Source organism: Rhinatrema bivittatum, chromosome 3, assembly GCF_901001135.1.
Source record: "Rhinatrema bivittatum chromosome 3, aRhiBiv1.1, whole genome shotgun sequence".
NCBI lineage: Eukaryota > Metazoa > Chordata > Amphibia > Gymnophiona > Rhinatrematidae > Rhinatrema > Rhinatrema bivittatum.
In genome coordinates, this window is record NC_042617.1 from 157,186,284 (window position 1) to 157,205,784 (window position 19,501).

Below are 19,501 nucleotides of genomic sequence, written 5' to 3' on the forward strand. Positions count from 1 at the left end.
ACTGTATTCTATAACGCATTGACAACCTGGTTTGCATTTCTACTAGATGGAGGATCCTTGAAGACTTTTAACTGTTGTCTCCATCAAAATGAGTTCCCAAGTTAGTTCCTCTGATGACTAAGTCTCTCAGCAGAAGATTTCTTTTATGATATTTGATAATATTAAAGGGTTTGTGGGTGCAATGGGTGATTTTTTCCCATTCAGACAGCACTTCATTTTCCAATGTAGAAAAGGCATTATATAAAGTTATCATCAGGGAGAGTGGGTGTCTCTTTATCACAGGGCCTATTTTGCCAGATCCCAATGTAATCCATTCATTCCTCGATGTCTGACTCCTCTGTGGGAGTGGGGGTAAATATTCTGGATACTGTACAGTTGGGGAAATGGTATTTCTCTGGGTCACAGGTTTTGTACTACCAGAGCCCACTGTAAACCATTTATTCCTGGGATTCTGAATCCTCTGTGGGAGTAAGGAGAGATATTCTAGTTGCTCCAAGGTAGGGGAGGTTTTAGAAACCTAGACAATTTCTCTTTCAGATGAGATAGCTTATTTTTCATTGCAGACAGCTGATTGCAAAGTCTCCAAATGGTAGGCACTGGGACATAAGCACCACAATTGTTACATTGAATAAAATACATTCTGCTAATAAGTGACTAATAAACAGGTTGTTAAATTGGTATTTGGGTCTTATATTTTTCACTTAATCTAAGTCCCTGGAAGAACTATTTAAGAAGAAAACATCCTAGACAGACTTTTCTGATAACAAAAATGAATGTCTGTCTGTCCCTTACACAGCCAATTGCAGAAACGTGCTGTATGCAATTTAGTTCAACATGGATGTAAGCTCTGAAGATGAACACAAAAAAAACATGGTAAGAGCCAAAGTGCCAAAATACAGCCATGATTTCTATGTCAGTAAATTCTAATAAAAATTAAAAAGAAAGGGCTTTAACTATGACATAATCCCACATTTTGAAATTTTCTTTTTCCACAGTCTGCCTACACCAGCTGTGAATGTTCGAGGACACTGGAGCTATCAACGGTAATTACATGTTACTAATTTCAAACTCAGATAAGAGATACAACACTGCACACCTAGGAATGATTTTTGACATTAGTAATACCTTAATATAATATCTGATGAGTATCTTCCTCAGGTCAAACACATGCAGCATTGTTGCAGCATTGTTGTCCACAATACTGTAACCTTCCAGTATGTACTGTGTGCATGTTACTTCCCATGTTAGCCAACGAAGATTGAAAGCTGCATTGCAGGACAGAACATGTGGCAAGTGACCCGGTTTACAACAGAAGCAGCCATTGTCTTCCTCATCTCCTTCTGTTATAGCTTCTACCTCCCTTTGCTGGCAATATGTTCCTGGAGAGCCAAGACAACAGTACAGTAAGTTACTGAAGAATGATATAAGCACTTTTTCCCTTGAATTTTGAGGAATACAGAAGGAGTATTAACAAGAATCTTCAGACTATCAAACTTGTCTAGTTGTACTGTTGTGAAAGGAGGTTAGCTTGTCCTAAGATGGAAGCGCCACTAATTCATTTGAGTTCAGCTCTGGATGGACCCACCTAATTAAGAGAGAGGGTAATTCTGTCTAGGTGCCTGTGCAGTATTGGGCCTTACTCTTGTAGAGACCCCATTGGGATCACCACTAGAGATTCTGGCCCAGTGTTAGCACCAAGCAGTGTAAATTAGAGAAATGTACCATGTGCCTCAGCACCTTCATTGGAGATTTCTGCAATGGTAGTTTCTTCTCTACATATTAGCAGGTGATCCCTAGGCTCAGCATGGGATTTTATTTTGGAGAATGAGTTGTAAGGAGCTTACTCAGTTTTGGTTCAAAGACAGAAAAGAGAGATACAGGATTAACATTAGAAAAAATTTCTTTACAGAAGGCTGGTGGATGCATGGAACAGCCTCCCAGTGGAAGTATAGAGACAAAAATGTTAACCAAATTCAAGAAGGCATGTGATAAGCTTAGGGGGTGTGCATTCGTTCCCTACGAATTGGGAATCCATAACATATAGGGCCATATTCGTTGTATTTGTGGGGAAGCGAAACATATCGTGATTCCCCACGAATACAACGAATCTTCGCCGAATTATTCGGCCGCCTAAAGGAGCCAATTTAAACAAACCCCCCACCCTCCTGACCCCCCCAAGACTTACCAAAACTCCCTGGTGGTCCAGCTGGGGTCCAGGAGCCATCCCCTGCATTCACACCCTCGGCTGCCGTATTCAAAATGGAGCCGATAGCCTTTGACCTACTATGTCACAGGGGCTACTGGTGCCATTGGTCAGCCCCTGTCACATGGCCATCGGTGCCATCTTGTGCTCCTACCATGTGACAGGGGCTGACCAATGGCACCGTCGGCCCCTTTGACATAGTGAGGGCAAAGGCTATCGGCGCCATTTTGAATACTGGCAGCCGACGGCCGGAGTGCAGGAGATTGCTCCCGGACCCCCGCTGGACCACTAGGGACTTTTGGCAAGTCTTGGGGGGACCCTCCTGACCCCCACAAGACTTGCCAAAAGTCCAGCAGGGGTCCGGGAGCGACCTCCTGCACTCCGGCTGTCGGCTGCCAGTATTCAAAATGGCGCCGATAGCCTTTGCCCTCACTATGTCAAAGGGGCCGACAGTGCCATTGTTCAGCCCCTGTCACATGGTAGGAGCACAAGATGGCGCCGATGGCCATGTGACAGGGGCTGACCAATGGCACCAGTAGCCCCTGTGACATAGTAGGTCAAAGGCTATCGGCGCCATTTTGAATACGGCGGCCGAGGGTGTGATTGCAGGAGATGGCTCCCGGACCCCCTGCTGGACCACCAGGGAGTTTTGGTAAGTCTTGGGGGATCAGGAGGATGGGGGGTTGTAGTTAATTTAATTTTAGCGGGGAAATGAATAGGAATTAACATATAAACGTATCGGGGGGCCCCCTTGCTGAATGCAACGTATCTGCTCCCTGACGAATACGAATCCCGAATGCAACGTATGGCGTCCCTCTGCACATTCCTAATAAGTATAAAGGATCCTTAGCTGTGAAGGAATTAAGATCAATGAGCTCTGTGACATCCTCAAAGAAGTACATTGCACAGATTAGATTACCTTTTTATCTACTTTCATATTTTTAGTTTTTATTTTATTTTTCCTGGTAATTTATCAATGTTTATTATAACCAACAAAAGCAAGAGAAAATCACTGGGAGAAAAAAAAAAGTAGCCATTTTTCCATTGATTTTCTGCTGTTTGTTTATAATAAATGCTGATAATTTCCCAGGGAAAAGTTTTAAAACCCTGTAAACAAAGGTCTCTACATATTCTATTTTTTTTTTGTTTGTCTGGAAATGTTCAGTGTTAAAAGGTTCAAATTATTAAATTTCATAAAGATCTGGCACATTTGCCATAATTCTCCTAAATTTATCAATTTACTCTCTCTATGGAATCTGGGAAATATTCATTAACAAATGTGTAAACTTATCTTTGAGAACGTTTTAACATGGTGAAAAGAGATGTCTCTCTAAAACCGAAAGTACCTGTTTTACATGGCCCCATGACATGGATTGTCACTCTGCAGACACGCTCGCCACTCACCAATTAGCTGTGAGGTGTAAGGACAAGGAGGGGGACCTAACAAAATGATCGGGGGATTTTCAGTGACGTCTTACCTCTGAATTCTAGCCCTCGGAGCTGGAAAGTGACAAGATCATTTCCAATTTCGATCAGGTGAACTAAAGCATTCAGATAATCCGATGCCAAAATGAAACAATCACCCGAGCTACAGTTACCCCAACGTCCGAGAGCCAAATCTCCACACAGAGACGCTTGGAGAGATCGTGTCAGGTGTTCATAAAATATTGAATTAAGGTTGTTGTCATTTCCTGAAATCAAAATGAGAACAAGCAGTGAAAGAAGAATACCAGATATTACACGTTTAAATATAGGATATGGCATAACCATAGGGGGCTGTGAGATCAGTTCTCGGTTTGAACTATAAAATGAATTACGAGCAGTTCAAACAATGTCAGATGAGGCAGAAAGGTCTCTTGATTTCATCTCTGATCGTACCTCACCATTTTAAAATTCAAGTGCTGCTGTGACCTTGTATTATAATCTTAAAAACATATGTTTATTCTGTTGGATTTTTGTCTCCACATTTATAATTATATAAAACTATATTCCTGCAGCTGTTGAGGAATTGTTTAATCATGTGAGAAGCCCTTTACTACAAAATGAAGAGCAGGAAGACTTAACTAGTCAAATGGTTGGGTTGACTTAACATGGAAATACTCATTTTAGAGAAGAAAGTCCCATGGACTCATACACAGGGCTTGAACTGGGATGGTATAGATCCGTACTTTTTACAGGTACCTTTTGTAGCCCAGTCCAACCAAGGAGAGGAAGAACGAAAGCTGAAACATCCCTGCCACACTTCCCAACTAATGCCTGTAGCATTGGCAGCAGCAGTAACATTTCCCTCCTCTTCCTCCTCCCCTCATGATGGCATTGGACTCAATCCCCCCTGTACCCTCCCTTCCGATGCATCAGTAACATCACTTTTCCCCTGCAACACTGGCATCAATGCAGGGATTTAAGGATTGCCTATTCCTGATCCTTATAGCATCTCCTCCTCCTCCCAATCCTGTAGGCTTCCTGTCTAGACAGGAAATGCACAGGAACAGGGAAAGAGATACCATGGTAACCAGCAGCATGCATTCCTTGTGACCCAACTGCGCTGATGTCCTCCTACCCACACTCACTGCTGCAGCCCAGGGCTGGTGATGGTGAGGGGAAGGGGACGGCAGGCAGGAGCATGTCAAAGGTAAGTAGTTGGGAGGAAACAATTTGGATGTGGGAAGTGTTATGTTTGTCAGTCCGGAGCCATGCCATGTGGCCCGCCACACTCACCTACCCCTCCGGAACCAGCCTGGGTCCTCCTCTTCTTGCTGCGGCCACTCGCCGCACTCCTCTATGCCTTCCTGCGCCGGGCCATCCTTCCTGCATGCATCATGGCTTGGCTGGGCTCTCGCCCAGGCCACATTGCCCGACAGTGGTGCTTCCCCTTCTCGGCGGTGCTGGGCAGCCGCGCTCCTTCCTGCAACGCCGCCTGTCCTAGACCTCCCTAGGGTGCATGAGCGGAGTCTTATAAGACCAGTGGCAGGAAATCCCTGAAGGCGCCTGCTGATTGTTGCGCCCGTCGGTTGCAGACGGCTGCGACCTCTGTTGCTCACCTTTTTTCCTGCTTCAGTGATTCTTGGACAATTGGTGACCTCTGCCTCTGCATGCCGCTCTTCTCAACGTTCCTGGGACAGCGTGGTCAATCCCGTCCGCCATCTTGAATCGGGGTTTACCTAAGGCGCACACGTGCCAGGCTCCATCTTATACACGTCATGGCGGGAACCTTGGGGGCATCCCATCCACATGACATCATCTGCCTGTGTGTATTTGAAGCAGCCGGTCTGAGCTACCTATGAGTTAGCAAGGACTTCCTTCCTGCTGAATTTCACTCCTTTGGAGACACTTTGCTTCGCTGAACTCGTTCCTGACCCAGAGACTTGAACGCTTTAGGTACCCGCTCCTCGGGGGCCTTGTCACGTTCTGGCTATCTGGTCCTCAGAGGGCCTTCCTGCCTGGAGTCTCGCTACACCTACTCTGGGCTTAGTCTGGTTCAGCCTTGTGACTTCGCTACCTTCAGCTGATGGAACCTCCGGTGTACCCCTCGCTGTGGGCCACTACCAGATCAAGGCAGGAAGTTCCATCAAAGGAGGGATTCCTCGGCGTATCCCGCTCCGCAGACCACTACCGGGAATATCATCATCGAGCTACCCTTTTCTCTGGACTGTGTCTCTCTCTCTTCCCACTAGATGGGTTTCTCTACATTCCAGTATAATAAAGTCTCTTGCTGTTGTGTCCGTCTCAGCTAAGGCCACGCCTATCGTGGTGAGTCCCCACAGGGCTCCTCCCTGTGGGTGGAGTCAGCTCTCATCCCTATCCAGGGTCTACAACATCACAGAATATAACACCGATAACATCACGGCCTGGATCAGATATAAGGAAGCCCCAGCCGACTAGCCAGTGCCTCGGCAATGGGTCAACTCCTGTAAGGAGCAGCGTATTGACTGTGTTCCCCTCTTGGTCCCTGGCTTGCTGTGGTTCCTGTCTCTGTGTATTTTGTCCGTGAATCCTTTTGCCTGGTAGTTCCTGGATTTCCTTGTCTGTGGTCTGTTCCTCACATCTGTCTTCAGTGTCTCCTCATGTTCCTGTGGTCCTCATCTTCCTCCGTGTCATCTTCCTTGTGGATTGATCTTCTGGCTTTGACTCTGGACTGGACACAGACCTTACTTCTCAATGCCTGCCCCTACCACTGCCTGGACACTAACCTTGCTTTTCACCGCCTGCCTCCAACCACAGCCTAGACACTGACACTGATGTTGCTGTACTCTGCTTGCCCAAATCTCCACTTGACCCTGGTCAGCCCTTCTGCGTACCTCTCAGTGCTCTGGCCTGCAGTGTTTCTTGCCTGCCTGGACTTCCACCATCACAGTGGCCCCCACATAAGACCAGCTGACCATAGTACCCGAGGGCTCAACCTAAGGGGAACGTGGGCTGGTATTAGCGAAGCTCCAGTTGGGCATCTGCTTCCACCAGCTCCGCCTGCTGATGGTGGGGACCTGTAGGGTTCCTCCTCTGAGTTCCATGGCTCTCAGTTGAGAAGAGCAATAGTTCCAAGGCACTTTTGCAATAGTCCCAGTACAAGCCCCTCTCTGTCTGTTGTGTTTGATGGCTCGTGGGGACAGCCTGAGAGCCGTCACCCTCACCTTCTCAGTTGGCATCCACTCTGTGTCCGTCTTCATTACTGGCAGACGGCCAGTTATGAAAACCAATACCGAGTTTATCGGTGTCAGTTTTCGTAACCGGCAGCCGCTGTGGGTTCGTGTTAGCAAGGAGGCGCTAGGGGCGTTGGCCTTCATAACTCGGTTTTTTTTTCTTTTTTTACTTAAGAAGTACAGAAAAGCTGTTTTTTCTGCTTTTCTGTACTTCTTTTACATGAGCTCAGCTATTAATGCCTGCTCCAGGCAGGCATTAATACCTGAGAACTAAATGTGTGTCTGAGTCACACACTTTTTTTTTTAATGTGGAGTGAATGAGTAATAGCCTCATTCACATGCGATGAGCGCTATCGCATTCACTCCGCTTTGGACATGCGTTAAATAGGGGCTAATCCCCCTTTTGCATTGGGGGTGGATTAGCGGCTATTTAACCTGCGTCCGACTGCGGGTTAATCAGTGCGCTCGGCTGAGCACACTGTCTAGAATCGGCCCCATAGTTAGTACACTTCTGTTAGTCGGGGGAAACCAAAGGTTCCCTATACAGAGTTGGCCAAAGGGAGGCGCAAAAGAGCAAGAGTGTATTGACTGCTTAATAATGATTTTGTTTGAACTCATCCCTAAATCACCTTCTTTTTTTGGGGGGCGGGGGGGGGGGGGGGTTGAAAATGCTATCTAGGCACTTTATTTTCTCACCCTGAGCTAAACATGGCCCGGGCCCGATTAGTTTTACACTGGCGGAAAGTGCGTGCAGTCCTGCTCACTGTGCGCTCCTTCGGCTGGGGAGAGGCTGGCCCCATTTTCAGACAGCCGACGTCGCCCGGGTACACGGCTTCTGAAAACTTCCCTTCCCCTGACTGAGTTCCCTCTTCCAAAGCTGTCTAATCATATAATTTCTCTTAATCTGGCTCTCTTCACCATGCTTCTCCTTTCGGTAAGTTTTAAAGCATCTGGTGGCCCACAGGATTTAGTTAGCATGCTTTTCAGGACTCACAACTCCACCACAACATTATGCCGGAAGGAATTCAACATTTGGGAAGCTGTGCTTTTACCTGGGTCTTTTTCAATTTGAGTTATCAGCCTTGTGTTGGAATGATCCATCCTTTTTGTGCTGTAAATAGAAACAGATACTTCGTGTACATATGGAAGAGTTAATGGAATTGGCGTTAAGAAATAAATAAATAACTACAAAGAAAAATAAAAGAATCATGCTACTTCAGCTGGGCAGCACTGCTGGTTTAGGGTCAGGTATGTCGCTCATGCCATGTCAAACGGCAAATATATTTCTAGAGCAAATGTGCTGCATGCAGTTTCCAGATCCCACTCCCATTTACAAGCATGCATCACTTAGGGACGTATTTATCAAAGCGCGTAAAAGCGCTATTGAAATCGTGGATGCAACGCATGATGCACTGAAGGGTACAAAGCTAATAGAGAACTGAGCATTAATAAGGAAATTTTAAAAGGGATTCCCATGGGTAAACAGGTGTAGTCATGTTCTTCCAGAGCCATGCAGTGATTGAGACATGACATTTGGCTTACAAGACTCTATTGTTTTTCTAACTAAATCTAACTGGCTAAATAACAAAACACAACAGAAAAACATTAGGACGAGACACCTTTCAGCGGACTGCGTAATACAAGATCTCACATGACTAGAAGAGTTAACATCAGGCTCAGGGACTCTTGCTGAGCATGATCATAATTATCTTACTTGTAGTTTTTCTCCCAGAACTTGACTGGTCTGACATAGGACGTGACAAAGATGACACTGCCGAGAAAAGGGCTCAGCGGGATAGAAAAGACTGACGTGACCAGCGTTTGAAAGAAAAGCATAGCTGAATCTTTGCATTTCGAGTTAAGGTAAACAGAATGCTTTCATGGTACCAGACTTGTACACGTTTCAGCGGCTTTTTCCATTCAGAAATAAAACAAGTCAGAAATAATAATTCCTGAAAAGTTGTGCCACAGTATTCCATTTAGCTGTGCTTAGTAATGCCAATGAACTGTAGGACTGCCGGTGAGATGCAACTTGCAGGGTTCAAATTTGCAAACCAATCAGATTTATTTACTGGAACATGGATCAAGGAAGCACAAAACACACAGAATGTGATTCTGGATAAAGGTCCAAGCTCCATCGAGCTGGCCCGTTCTCCCTACCTTCCACAATACCACAGGCCCTATGTGATCTCTGGTTTTACCCTCTCCTTTCCATTTCAATACCCTTTACATCCATACCAGATCCGCTGGGAAGCTATTCCACGCATCCAGAGCCCTGTTTATGGAGAAACGCTCTCTCATTTGCATTCTTGAACAGACCCTCTCTCAGCCTCTGGAATTCCCTGCCAGAGCCTGAACGAAACATTTCTGACATACAAAATCTCTAAAAAGCCTTAAAAACTACCTTTTTCAAAATGACATTCCCATTAAGGTTTTCTCTCTAATCGGCAGCCAAAAGCCGGGAACTTATCAGCTCTTTGACTGGTATGTAGACTTTGTTACTCCAATGGTGAATTATTAATTGTATTTTTTGCCTTGTTTTATGTTATTGATATGATATCTTAATTATGTATGTTTAATTATGTATGTTTTGATATGTAAACCACCTCAGACATTCTTTGATAGAGTGTGGTATTATAAGCCTTTTAAAATAAATAAATAGCATGACCTCTTGTTCCAGAACTTTCTTACACACGCATAAATGCAACACTCTTACTCATTATTTATACCTTTGATATGAGTATCTTTGCCATGCCTCCTACTCATCTGTCCCTAAGGTTATACAAAAGGACGGTAACTTTCAAACTGGTGTGCAGGCACACATTTGTCGACCCATGCCCAGGGCCACGGCCATTTTATAACATACACATGCATGTTATAAAACAGTCTGGCCGCACACACATGTGCACCAAATTTTAAGTAAGCATGTGCATGCAAATCCCACTTCTATCATATATATCGGGGGATTTTAAAAGGGGTGTGTGCCGACGTCATTCCTCGTTTACCAGTTCCTTCACCAGTTCTCCCAGTTAAAGGATACATCCTCCAGTTCCCCTCCTTTGATAGCCTACACTCTCCCCAGTTACTCTAGACCACTTAAATTTCCTTCCAAAATGGCTTGATCCTTTTATTTTTTAATTTACACGTCATCCATAGCAGAAGTAAAGTTCCGCAGCATGGGACCTCGGTGTGAGTGCCAGGGCAGGTAAATATTTCCGCGCACATCTCTGGTTCATGCCCTGAAACGCCCATACCCTGCCCAGGCCACACCCACGACCTGCCCCTTTTTGAAAAAACTTTTGAGATGTGCGTGCTACGGGAGATATGCGCGTATCCGGGCAGCTTTTAAAATCTGCTCGGTGCACGCAAGCCCAACTTATTCGCGCATCCCCTAATTAATGTGCGCGCTGGGCTTTTAAAATTCACCTTTTAAAGCCCAACTTTCTAAACAGTCTGCAGTGTACCATTTGCACATGTAAGTGGGCCCCGCAGAGATTTATGCCTGCGTTATAGAAACTGGGGTAGATCTTAAAAAAAATATGCGATCGCGTACTTTTGTTCGCGCACCAGGTGCGAACAAAAGTACGCTGGATTTTATAAGATACGAGCGTAGCCGCGCATATCTTATAAAATCCGGGGTCGGCGCACGCAAGGGGGTGCACATTTGTGCAACCTGTGCGCGCCGAGCCCAGCGCGCGCTGCCTGTTCCCTCCGAGGCCGCTCCGATTTCGGTTAGGTAGGGGAAGGGAGGGGAGGGCGAAAGAAAGTTCCCTCCGAGGCCGCTCCGATTTCGGAGCGGCCTCGGAGGGAACGGAGGCAGGCTGCGCGGCTCGGCGCACGCAGGCTGCCCAAAATCGGCAGCCTTGCACGCGCCGATCCAGGATTTTATAAGATACGCGCAGCTATGCGCTTATCTTATAAAATCCAGCGTACTTTTGTTTGCACCTGCTGCGCGAACAATAGTACGCGATCGCGCTCTTTTTTAAAATCTACCCCTATATGCACTGCAACAATGTAAAAACCAGAAACATACCATTCCAATAAAAAGAATAATTCAAAACAATTAGAGGTACATTTTAAAAAAGAGCGCGCGCGCATACTTTTGTTCACTCACCAGGCGCGAACAAAAGTACGCCGGATTTTATAAGATACGCGCGTAGCCACTCGTATCTTATAAAATTCGGGGTTGGCGCGCACAAGGGGGTGCACATTTGTGCAACTTGCGCGCGCCGAGCCCTGCGCGCGCTGCCCGTTCCCTCCAAGGCCTCTCCGAAATCGGAGTGGCCTCGGAGGGAACTTTCCTTCCACCCCTCCCACCTTTCCCTCCCTTACCTACCCTCCCGGCCCTATCTAAACCCCCCCTACCTTTATTCCAAAAGTTACTACTGCCTCCGGGCAGTAGTAACTTATGCGCGCCAGCTGTCTTCTGGTGCGGCAGGCCCCGACACAGGCCGCTGTGTCAGGGCAATCGGCCATGCCCCCGGACCACCCACACGCCCCCGAACCGACGCCACGCCCCCTAGCCATGCCCCCGGCTGCCCCTTTTTGCAAGCCTCGGGACTTACACGTGTCCCTGGGCTTGCGCGCGCCGCCGAGCCTATGCAAAATAGGCTCGGCGTGCGCAGAGGGGTTTTAAAAGGGTTACGAGCGTAACCCTTTTAAAATCTGGCCCACTATGAATAGAATAACATTCGATAATTAAAAACTCATATAAAAATCTTTCAAACATCAATAAAATGTTTTAAAACAGATACATCAAATAACCCCCAACAATTAAAATAAGATTTTTAAAAATTTCCCCATTATCCATACCTTGGAACTTTTGATTTCCAGATGCCCTGAAATTGTCATGGATAGGCAGGCAAAGAGAAACTGGGATAGTTGTGCACACATATGCTCCCTCTTATACACACACACATGCTCTCTCCCACTCTGACACACATATGCACACATGCTCTCTCACTCTCCCACATACATGCTCTCACTGACCCACACACAAGCACACATGCTCACTCTCTCTCCCACACACATGCTCTCCCACACACAAGCACACATGCTTAATTTCACTCTCCCACACGCATGCTCTCTCTCTCACTCACTTCCTCCTTGACGTAGCAGGCAGCAGCAATCTCCTTCTTCAGCCCCCGGGGCCAAGGGAATGACCTCCGGCCACGGGACATTGGATTACTTCTGTCAGGGCGCACTCCTCCTCCTCTTCAGCAGCGCAGCCCCGCCAAAATTGTCAGTATGGTAAGCACTGCCCTAGAAAGTAGAAAACAACGCAGCCCCGCCAGAATCAGCAGGGTTGCCAGTGGGGCCACGCTGCTTTTCCACTAAGACCATGACGTCAATTTCAACGGGGCAGCGCTGCTTTTCTTTTGCTGAGGATCCACCGGCGGTCGGCGCACTGCTCTCGTTGGCACTTTTTGGTAGCGGCACCTAAGGCCGTGGCCATATTGGCCATAGGCACACTTTGGCTCTGCTGCAAACTGAAGCAGCTAAATTGATCTGCCCGGCCGAGCCCATTCTTGTTGAGCTGTTGTTGAGCCTCTCTTGTTTCAGACTCCATCTTTTTTCTGTTGTGCTAAGATTGTTAAGTAAATAGCAATCGTTCCCATTTTGCTGACCCCGCCATGTGAACGTAGTCATGGAAAACAGAATAACATTGCAAAAGTCATAGTAAATGCATTCAGCCTACTGATATCCCTTATTACAAATGCCTTTAATAAGCTCATGCACTGAAAAACAAGGGAAATGGTTTCCTTTTTTTCACCTCTTAAATTGGAATGTAGAGTCATGACCTCAAGTGAAGAGCTGGGCTGCTGTGGACTGAGCACTAAAACTCCTGGCAAATGATCTCAGTGCTACGGAGAGGTTCACCGAGCAGATAAAATGAAGGCCATTACTGCCACTTAAAAGCAATGAAATGGGCTTGTTTTCCACATTTGGTATATTCAATCCAGTAAATTAGTTCTGCTCCATATTTCCAGGATGTAAGCGAGCCAGGGAGTACAGTAAAGACTGTGCTTTGGACTTGTTTTATCTTTCCTTGGGGTTGTACCAGAGATGGAGCAACGATGGCATTAGCTGAAATGGAAGGCCAGAGCTGCATGCATTTCACTGCATTCATCAGCTGAATTCCATCCAATCAATGTGCAAATGCTGAATTATTGTCATCTTCCAAAATCCCCTCTGCCTCTTTAAACAAGCAGGAATTACTGGTAGGTCTGAAATTCAGGTATGAAAGTGCCAATGTGTGAAATAGCTATTTTTGGTCAACTCAATATATTTGTTTTGCTAATGTGACAGAATCACATCTTTTCATGTAGAAAATAAAACTTTTATGAAAATTAAAACAAGAGAAAGGTATGTATGTAATGAGTTTTTGATACCGTACTTTACTACATGCATGATATATAAAAGCTAATAAATAAATAAATAAATGTCAGACCGAAATTTTCTTGTTCAAGAATAAAATGCAATATATGAAAAAGCATTCGTTATGAAAATAAATGTTCATTTCAGGCTGTGTCTACATTTTAGTCATGTTTGTTTTGAACATAATTATGTTTTTGGTGTTTTACATAAATGCATTAAAAACATGTTAACATGCATGAACAGTAAATGCCAGCTTTAAACATTACCGATAACACAAAAAATTCAGGCCTGATGCCTGGCAAATATTGAGTTGTGTAGGTCCATGACAGTAATAGGGACACCTAGCCCCCATAGTGTGGTGCCCTCCTCCAGAAGATATCCTCCCTCCCCCTTCCCCTCCAAGCAGAACCCCCATAGTATGAAACCCTACCCACCACAGCCTCTTTGACAATTAGGGCTAAAATTAACATTGGAACATCGATTAAAATTAACATTGCTTGACAGGGAAAGTACATTAGTACATATAGTATTTGGTGCATGGATTAAAATATTTGGTAATTGTAACGAGGATTAAAGACATACAGTATTTGGAAACAGTGGGCTAGAATATAATGTTAATGTTTAGCTGTACAAGGTACATAGATTAACACGTATGATATTTGGAACATAAATTACAATATATGGTAATTGGAACAAAGCTTGAAGTGTAATCTTTGGAAAACAAGGCTAGGAAAAGGATGTTGAAGTTTAACTGTACAATGAACATTGATTAAGAACGTTTAATATTAGGGTTAAGAGGGGAAGATAATGTAAATCTCTGTATGTAGTAGCGTAATAGCATTATTAAGTAATTGAGGGTTAGGCTTTAGTTAGTTTGATGGGGAACAGAGTATTTGGAAAGCTGGTTGAATTGGAGGGGGGGGCAGGGAGGTGGCGGGCATGAAAAAAAGGGGGGGAGGTTGAGAGGGGAAAGGGGGGCTTAAAGGGGGCGGAGGTGGTAATTTTATTGATAGGTTTTAGTTCTAGGCTTGCTTGAATAGCCATGTTTTGAGTTTTTGTTTACATTTTTTGGGGCAGAGTTCTTGTCTTAAGTCAGTTGGCACGGTGCTCCAGAGTGCTGGGCCCAGCAATGGAAAGTGCACGTTGTTTCGTGGTTTTAAAGTGAGTAGATTTAGGGGATGGCATGCGTAGTGTAGCTAGGTATTGTGTTCTGGTGGGTCTTGTGAAAGTGCAAAAAATTAGTGAATCTTTGAACCATTGCATGTTTTGATTATGTAGGGATTTGTGTATGATAGTCAAAACTTTATATTGTATTCGGTATACTACTGGAAGCCAGTGTAAATCCTTAAGAGTCGGGGTGATGTGTTCCCTTTTGCGTGTGCCAGTAAGGATCCGTGCTGCCACATTTTTGAGGCATCTGTAGAGGGTATATCATGTTTTTAGGAAGGCCGAGGAGTATGGCGTTGCAATAGTCAACTTTTGATAAAATGGTGGACTGGAGCACTGTCCGGAAATCATTGAGGTGAAGAAGGGGTTTTAGTTTTTTTTAGTGTGTGAAGTTTAAAGAAGCATTCTCTGACTGTAGTACTGATGAATTTTTTAAGGTTAATTTGGTCGTCTAATGTAACTCCTAGCTCTCTTACATGTTGTGTAAATGATAGGGAAGGGTGGGGTGTGTGTGATGTGTGGGGGTTATTGGTGATTTGTTGCTCATATTTGTTGCTCATATTTGTTGCTCATATTAATATGAGTTCTGTTTTGGTTGCATTGAGAGCAAGGTGAAGGTTTGTGATTAAGTCATTGATTGTAGAGAGAGCAGTTTCCCCAAGTACTGATGGCTTTGGGTATGGTGTCTGTAGCAGGAATGAGTATTTGAACGTCGTCCGCATCTATGAAGTGAGGAAGACTAAGCTTGGATAGTAGGTGGCAGAGGGGGAGTAGGTATATATTAAAAAATGTTGAGGATAAGGAGGATCCTTGTGGAACATCTTGTGAAAGGTCAAACGTATATACCCCATTATCCATGACAGCTTGAGGCAAAGCTCACATTTTCTGATGTGATGTTTTATGTGCTCTGATGAACATCACTGGACACCCAAGTTGGTGATGGCTCTCATTCCAACAAAAATCTTCAGCTTTTTGGCTTGGCTGCATTAGTACTTCTTGGTTTAGAGGGCTGTGAGGGAGTATATAGGAAACTCCCTCAGTCTATCTTAAAAGACTGGGCACAGCTATCCTGCCCAGTCCCCCTTAAAACAGAGAGCCACAGAGAATCCTGGATAAAGGGAGGAGGCCTTTCCCAGAGGATAAGACCTCAGGCCCTAAAATGATTAGGCGGGCCCCAGAGAGCTGATGGAGTCCCAGCATACGCCAAGACCTGTTAGGTTTTGTGGTTTTAAACTAACTTCTTCACAAAAATAGCTGATGTGAAATGAAAAGACATGCCACAAAGCTGCACACACACAGTGGACCTCATGAAGGAACGTTTACATAAAATAAGAAAACTTATATAACGCCAAAAAAACTAATCAGTAGAGGGAAAAGAATAAACTCAGTAAGGCACTGCACTCAAAAGAGAAACTATGTAGCTCAAATAAACTGCAGACGAAGAATGTGTCCGATGTTCATTGCATAAACTCAGAACTGAGGTGTACTGTGTAGCTGCATGCAGTGTGGGAAACTGCCACACATGATGAGAAGAGATCTAGAATTTTCCTAGAACTCTGAAAATTGTAAGACACCATCTCATTTACTCAAAAATCTGACTTTTTAACAGTCAAAATGTACACGTGTGCCTCCCCTCTGGTGGGGTGAGCTCCAGCTAAGAGGAGCCAGGCTCAACATCTATATCCTGCATCATCTAAGGAAAACACACATCATTAGTTAGGCTGCATGGTATCTTAGGGTTTTTAGAGGTGTTGTTGATATGTAGCAGTTGATATGTAGTAGATCCTGGACTCCCAAGGTTTACCCATGCCCATCACTGCACCAATAGATGGGACCTGTTATGGTGTCTGAGGCCACCTCAGATGATGCAGCCGGCCAGCCTGGATTCCCCTCAGTCGTTGTGGTCCCAGCAAAAGCCATTTCTAATTAAAATGAAAACCCAAAGGAAAAGAAAGGGAAAAGTAGAAAGATTTTGTGTTGACATAAAAAATATCAATTATCACCAAGTACAAATTTCCTGTGTCGTGTCAAAAGCATGAGTTAAAAGAATGCAAAAACAATTCATGCACTCCAGGATGTTTCGTTTTAGTGCCAAAGGGGCAGATTTTAAAACATACGTGCAGGCGTACATTTGTGCTCGCAACCCGGCTCGCACAAATGTACACCTGATTTTATAACATGCGAGCAGCCATGCGCATGTTATAAAATCAGGGGTCGGCAGGCGCATGGGTGTGCACACTAGTGCAAATTGCGCATGCCGAGCCCTCGGGGAGCCTCGCTGGCTTTCCACTTTCCCTCTGAAATCGGCCTTGGAGGGAACTTTCCTTCCCCACCCCCACTTTCCCCTCCCTGTCCCGCTCCCCAGCCCTAAAGAAAACCCTCCACGTACTTTTGTTTTGGAAGTTACGCCTGCCAGAGGCAGGAGTAACTTGTGCGCACCGGCCAATTGCCACGCCACGCTCCCGGACCACCCCGCCATGTCCCGCCCCCATCCTGCCCCCTGCCCGCCCATTCAGAAAAACCCCGGGACATTCGCGCCCCACGGGCCTTTTGAAAATAGGCCCGGCGCGCGTAGGTCTTTGAAAATCTGCTCCAAAGTGCGCATGCGCATTAAAAAATGAAGATGAGCTGAAGTTAGCATAGAATCTCTTTTCCAAAAGATGAGTCTGAAATGAGAACAATTATCTAGCTCAATTTTCTCAACATTATTTAGAACACTTCTTTTTTCTCACAAGTTGTCATTTTTTTTTAATTCTCTTGGCATGTGTCTTCCAATTCTTCTATTATTTGGTTGCTTAGAAATGTCGTCACATGCTTCTGGCATGCAACGTGAACACATAAGAGCTGTGCACTGCCGACGCCGCCCAGAGGGAACCAAAAGGATACGTGGTATTGCGAAGAGCTGAGCAAAGACATGAAACGAGGAGCCCCATGCGATCTGCCAGGGAGCTATGTACGTCAGGACAAACTGCAGCTTGCGAAGCAGAGCCCAGAGCTGCAGATAGAGAACATCAAGAGCTATTATGGCATCATGCCTGACAATGTCAAGGTCATTTCAAACAATACCAGCTGGCTAGGGTTATGAGCTGGCGCTGCATGCGAGCTACGTAAAATCAAATATGTTTAATTCTGCTATTCTGCTAACTGCTATAACTTTCTGCTATTCCGCTATAGAGCGAATACCACAGTGTGTGTGATAACTTGTTTACTGAAGTCTATTACTGCTGTTTCTCTTTTGAACCCTTAAGAGAAAAATCTATTCCCAGTTTTGGCCCATGGATATGGATTGGTAGTTCATTCCTACTTGGGCAAGTCGCTTCACCCGCCACTGCCTCAGGTAGAAACGCAGAGGTGAATTTAAAAAGCCGGGCGCTCGCCAAAAGTGGGAGGATGTGTGCACATGCGGGACGTATGCGCACCCACCCAGTTTTAAGAGCCTCCTTCCTGTGCGTGCATCTCTTGATTTTCGCGAACATCTCACTTGGAGCAAAAAAGGGGCGTGGTGTGGGCGGTACATGGGGGTTCTGGGGCACAGCCAAGAGCTGTGCATACAAGTACCTACACCCCTGGGCACATACCCAGGCCCAGTGCCGTGTAAGTTTACTTCTGCTACGGAGGAGGTGTAAACTTAAAAAAATAATAAAAATTACATATGTTCCTGAGGAGTTCAAAAGGGTCTGGGGTAACTGAAGGGGAGTGCAAGCTAAAGAACAAGGAGGGGGGGTTTGGAAGACCTAGCTCTAGACTGGGAGAACTGATGCATGAACTGGTGAAACTGGTCATGGCATGGTCTGTTATATAATTCCCCCACTTACGCAGCTCATACCCGGATGTGCACGGCTGTGTGCATTCAGTTGCAAAACCGCGCACACACCTACGCGCGTCTGGGCAACTTTAGAAAACACACGCGCATATGTGCACGCTTGTTATGAAATAGCCAAGTTCCTGGGCGAGTGCCGACACACCCCCCCGCTTCAATGTGCACCTGCGCGCCCCTTTGAAAGTTACCCTCTTAGACTGTGAGCCCTCTGTGGATAGGGAAATACCTACAGTACCTGAATGCTTTGAAATGCCTGAAAAAAAAAAAGCGGAATGGTAAGCTCTTTGGGGAAGGGAATTATACCTGACCTTTTCAAGGACAGTATCTGAATTCAAGTAAGTATGCAATGAGCACAAGGGATCGCTGAAGGGGTGGTAGGGACTGTAGATTGAACAGTTGGTGTGGATGAGTAGACTGGATGGGCCATATGTCTTTATCTGCTGTCACGTTTCTATATAAATCATACTTCTCTCATCAAGGATATAAGAATAATCATACCCTCTGTTTTGAAAGACAGTTGAGAAGCCTGCACTATTTTGGAGAAACCAAGCAAACCCTCCAGACAAGGGTATATGTATTCTGCCTTGAGGCGACTGTTTTAATGTATTTCCGCCCTGGAGGCGTCTGTTCAGTTCCTTGTAAACCGGTGCGATATGTATTCTTTACAGGAACATCGGTATATAAAAATTAAAAATAAATAAATAAATAAATAAATATATAAGATTTAATTTCCATGCTCCAGCATGCAATATATACAGTTCTGTGAGTATTCTGCGCTACTGCAAAGTGCAGAATTCCCCTCCTGCACAGTTGTGCAGAATTTGGCAGGCCCCGGCGTGCTGCGAGAAGGGCAGCCTCCGCACACTGGAGCCTGCTCTTTCTTCACTGTGAGCGGAGGCTATCCTGCTCGTGACATGCTGGGGCCTGCTCCTTTGCCATGAGCAGAGGCTGTCCCGCTCACGGCGAAGAAGGAGCAGGCCTCGGTGAGAGTGAGTGAGTGTTACTGGTGAGGGAGAGCATGTGTGAGGGTGCGTGAGTGTGGGTGCCAGAGAGAGGGAGCCTATGTAAGGAGATTGTGAAGGAGTGTGTTTGTGTGTGAGAGATTGGGAGCTGGTGTGTGTGAAAAGGGATTGTGTATTTTTGAGGGTGCTTGCTTGTTTGTGAGAGAGGGAGCCTGTGTGAGGGTATGTGTAAGAAAGACAGCTTGTGTGAAGGGATATGTGTATGTGAGAGAGAGGGAGCCTATGTGTAGGAGGGTGAGCGAGAGAAGGAGCCAGTGTTCAGGGGTGTGTGAGA

The 19,501-nt window shown here is 45.5% G+C and overlaps 1 protein-coding gene across 1 annotated transcript in view; it reads right to left on the minus strand.

The window, feature by feature from the left end:
* Nucleotides 1-19,501, minus strand: part of PCNX2 (pecanex 2) — a 236,970-nt gene that overhangs the window by 65,253 nt on the left and 152,216 nt on the right. The window contains exons 22-26 of the mRNA XM_029593868.1: nt 17,272-17,380; nt 8,555-8,684; nt 7,893-7,951; nt 3,682-3,894; nt 1,126-1,379 (exon numbers count right to left, since the gene is read on the minus strand). Coding sequence (XP_029449728.1) covers nt 1,126-1,379; nt 3,682-3,894; nt 7,893-7,951; nt 8,555-8,684; nt 17,272-17,380 — 765 coding nt within the window. The remainder of the gene's footprint in view (nt 1-1,125; nt 1,380-3,681; nt 3,895-7,892; nt 7,952-8,554; nt 8,685-17,271; nt 17,381-19,501) is intronic.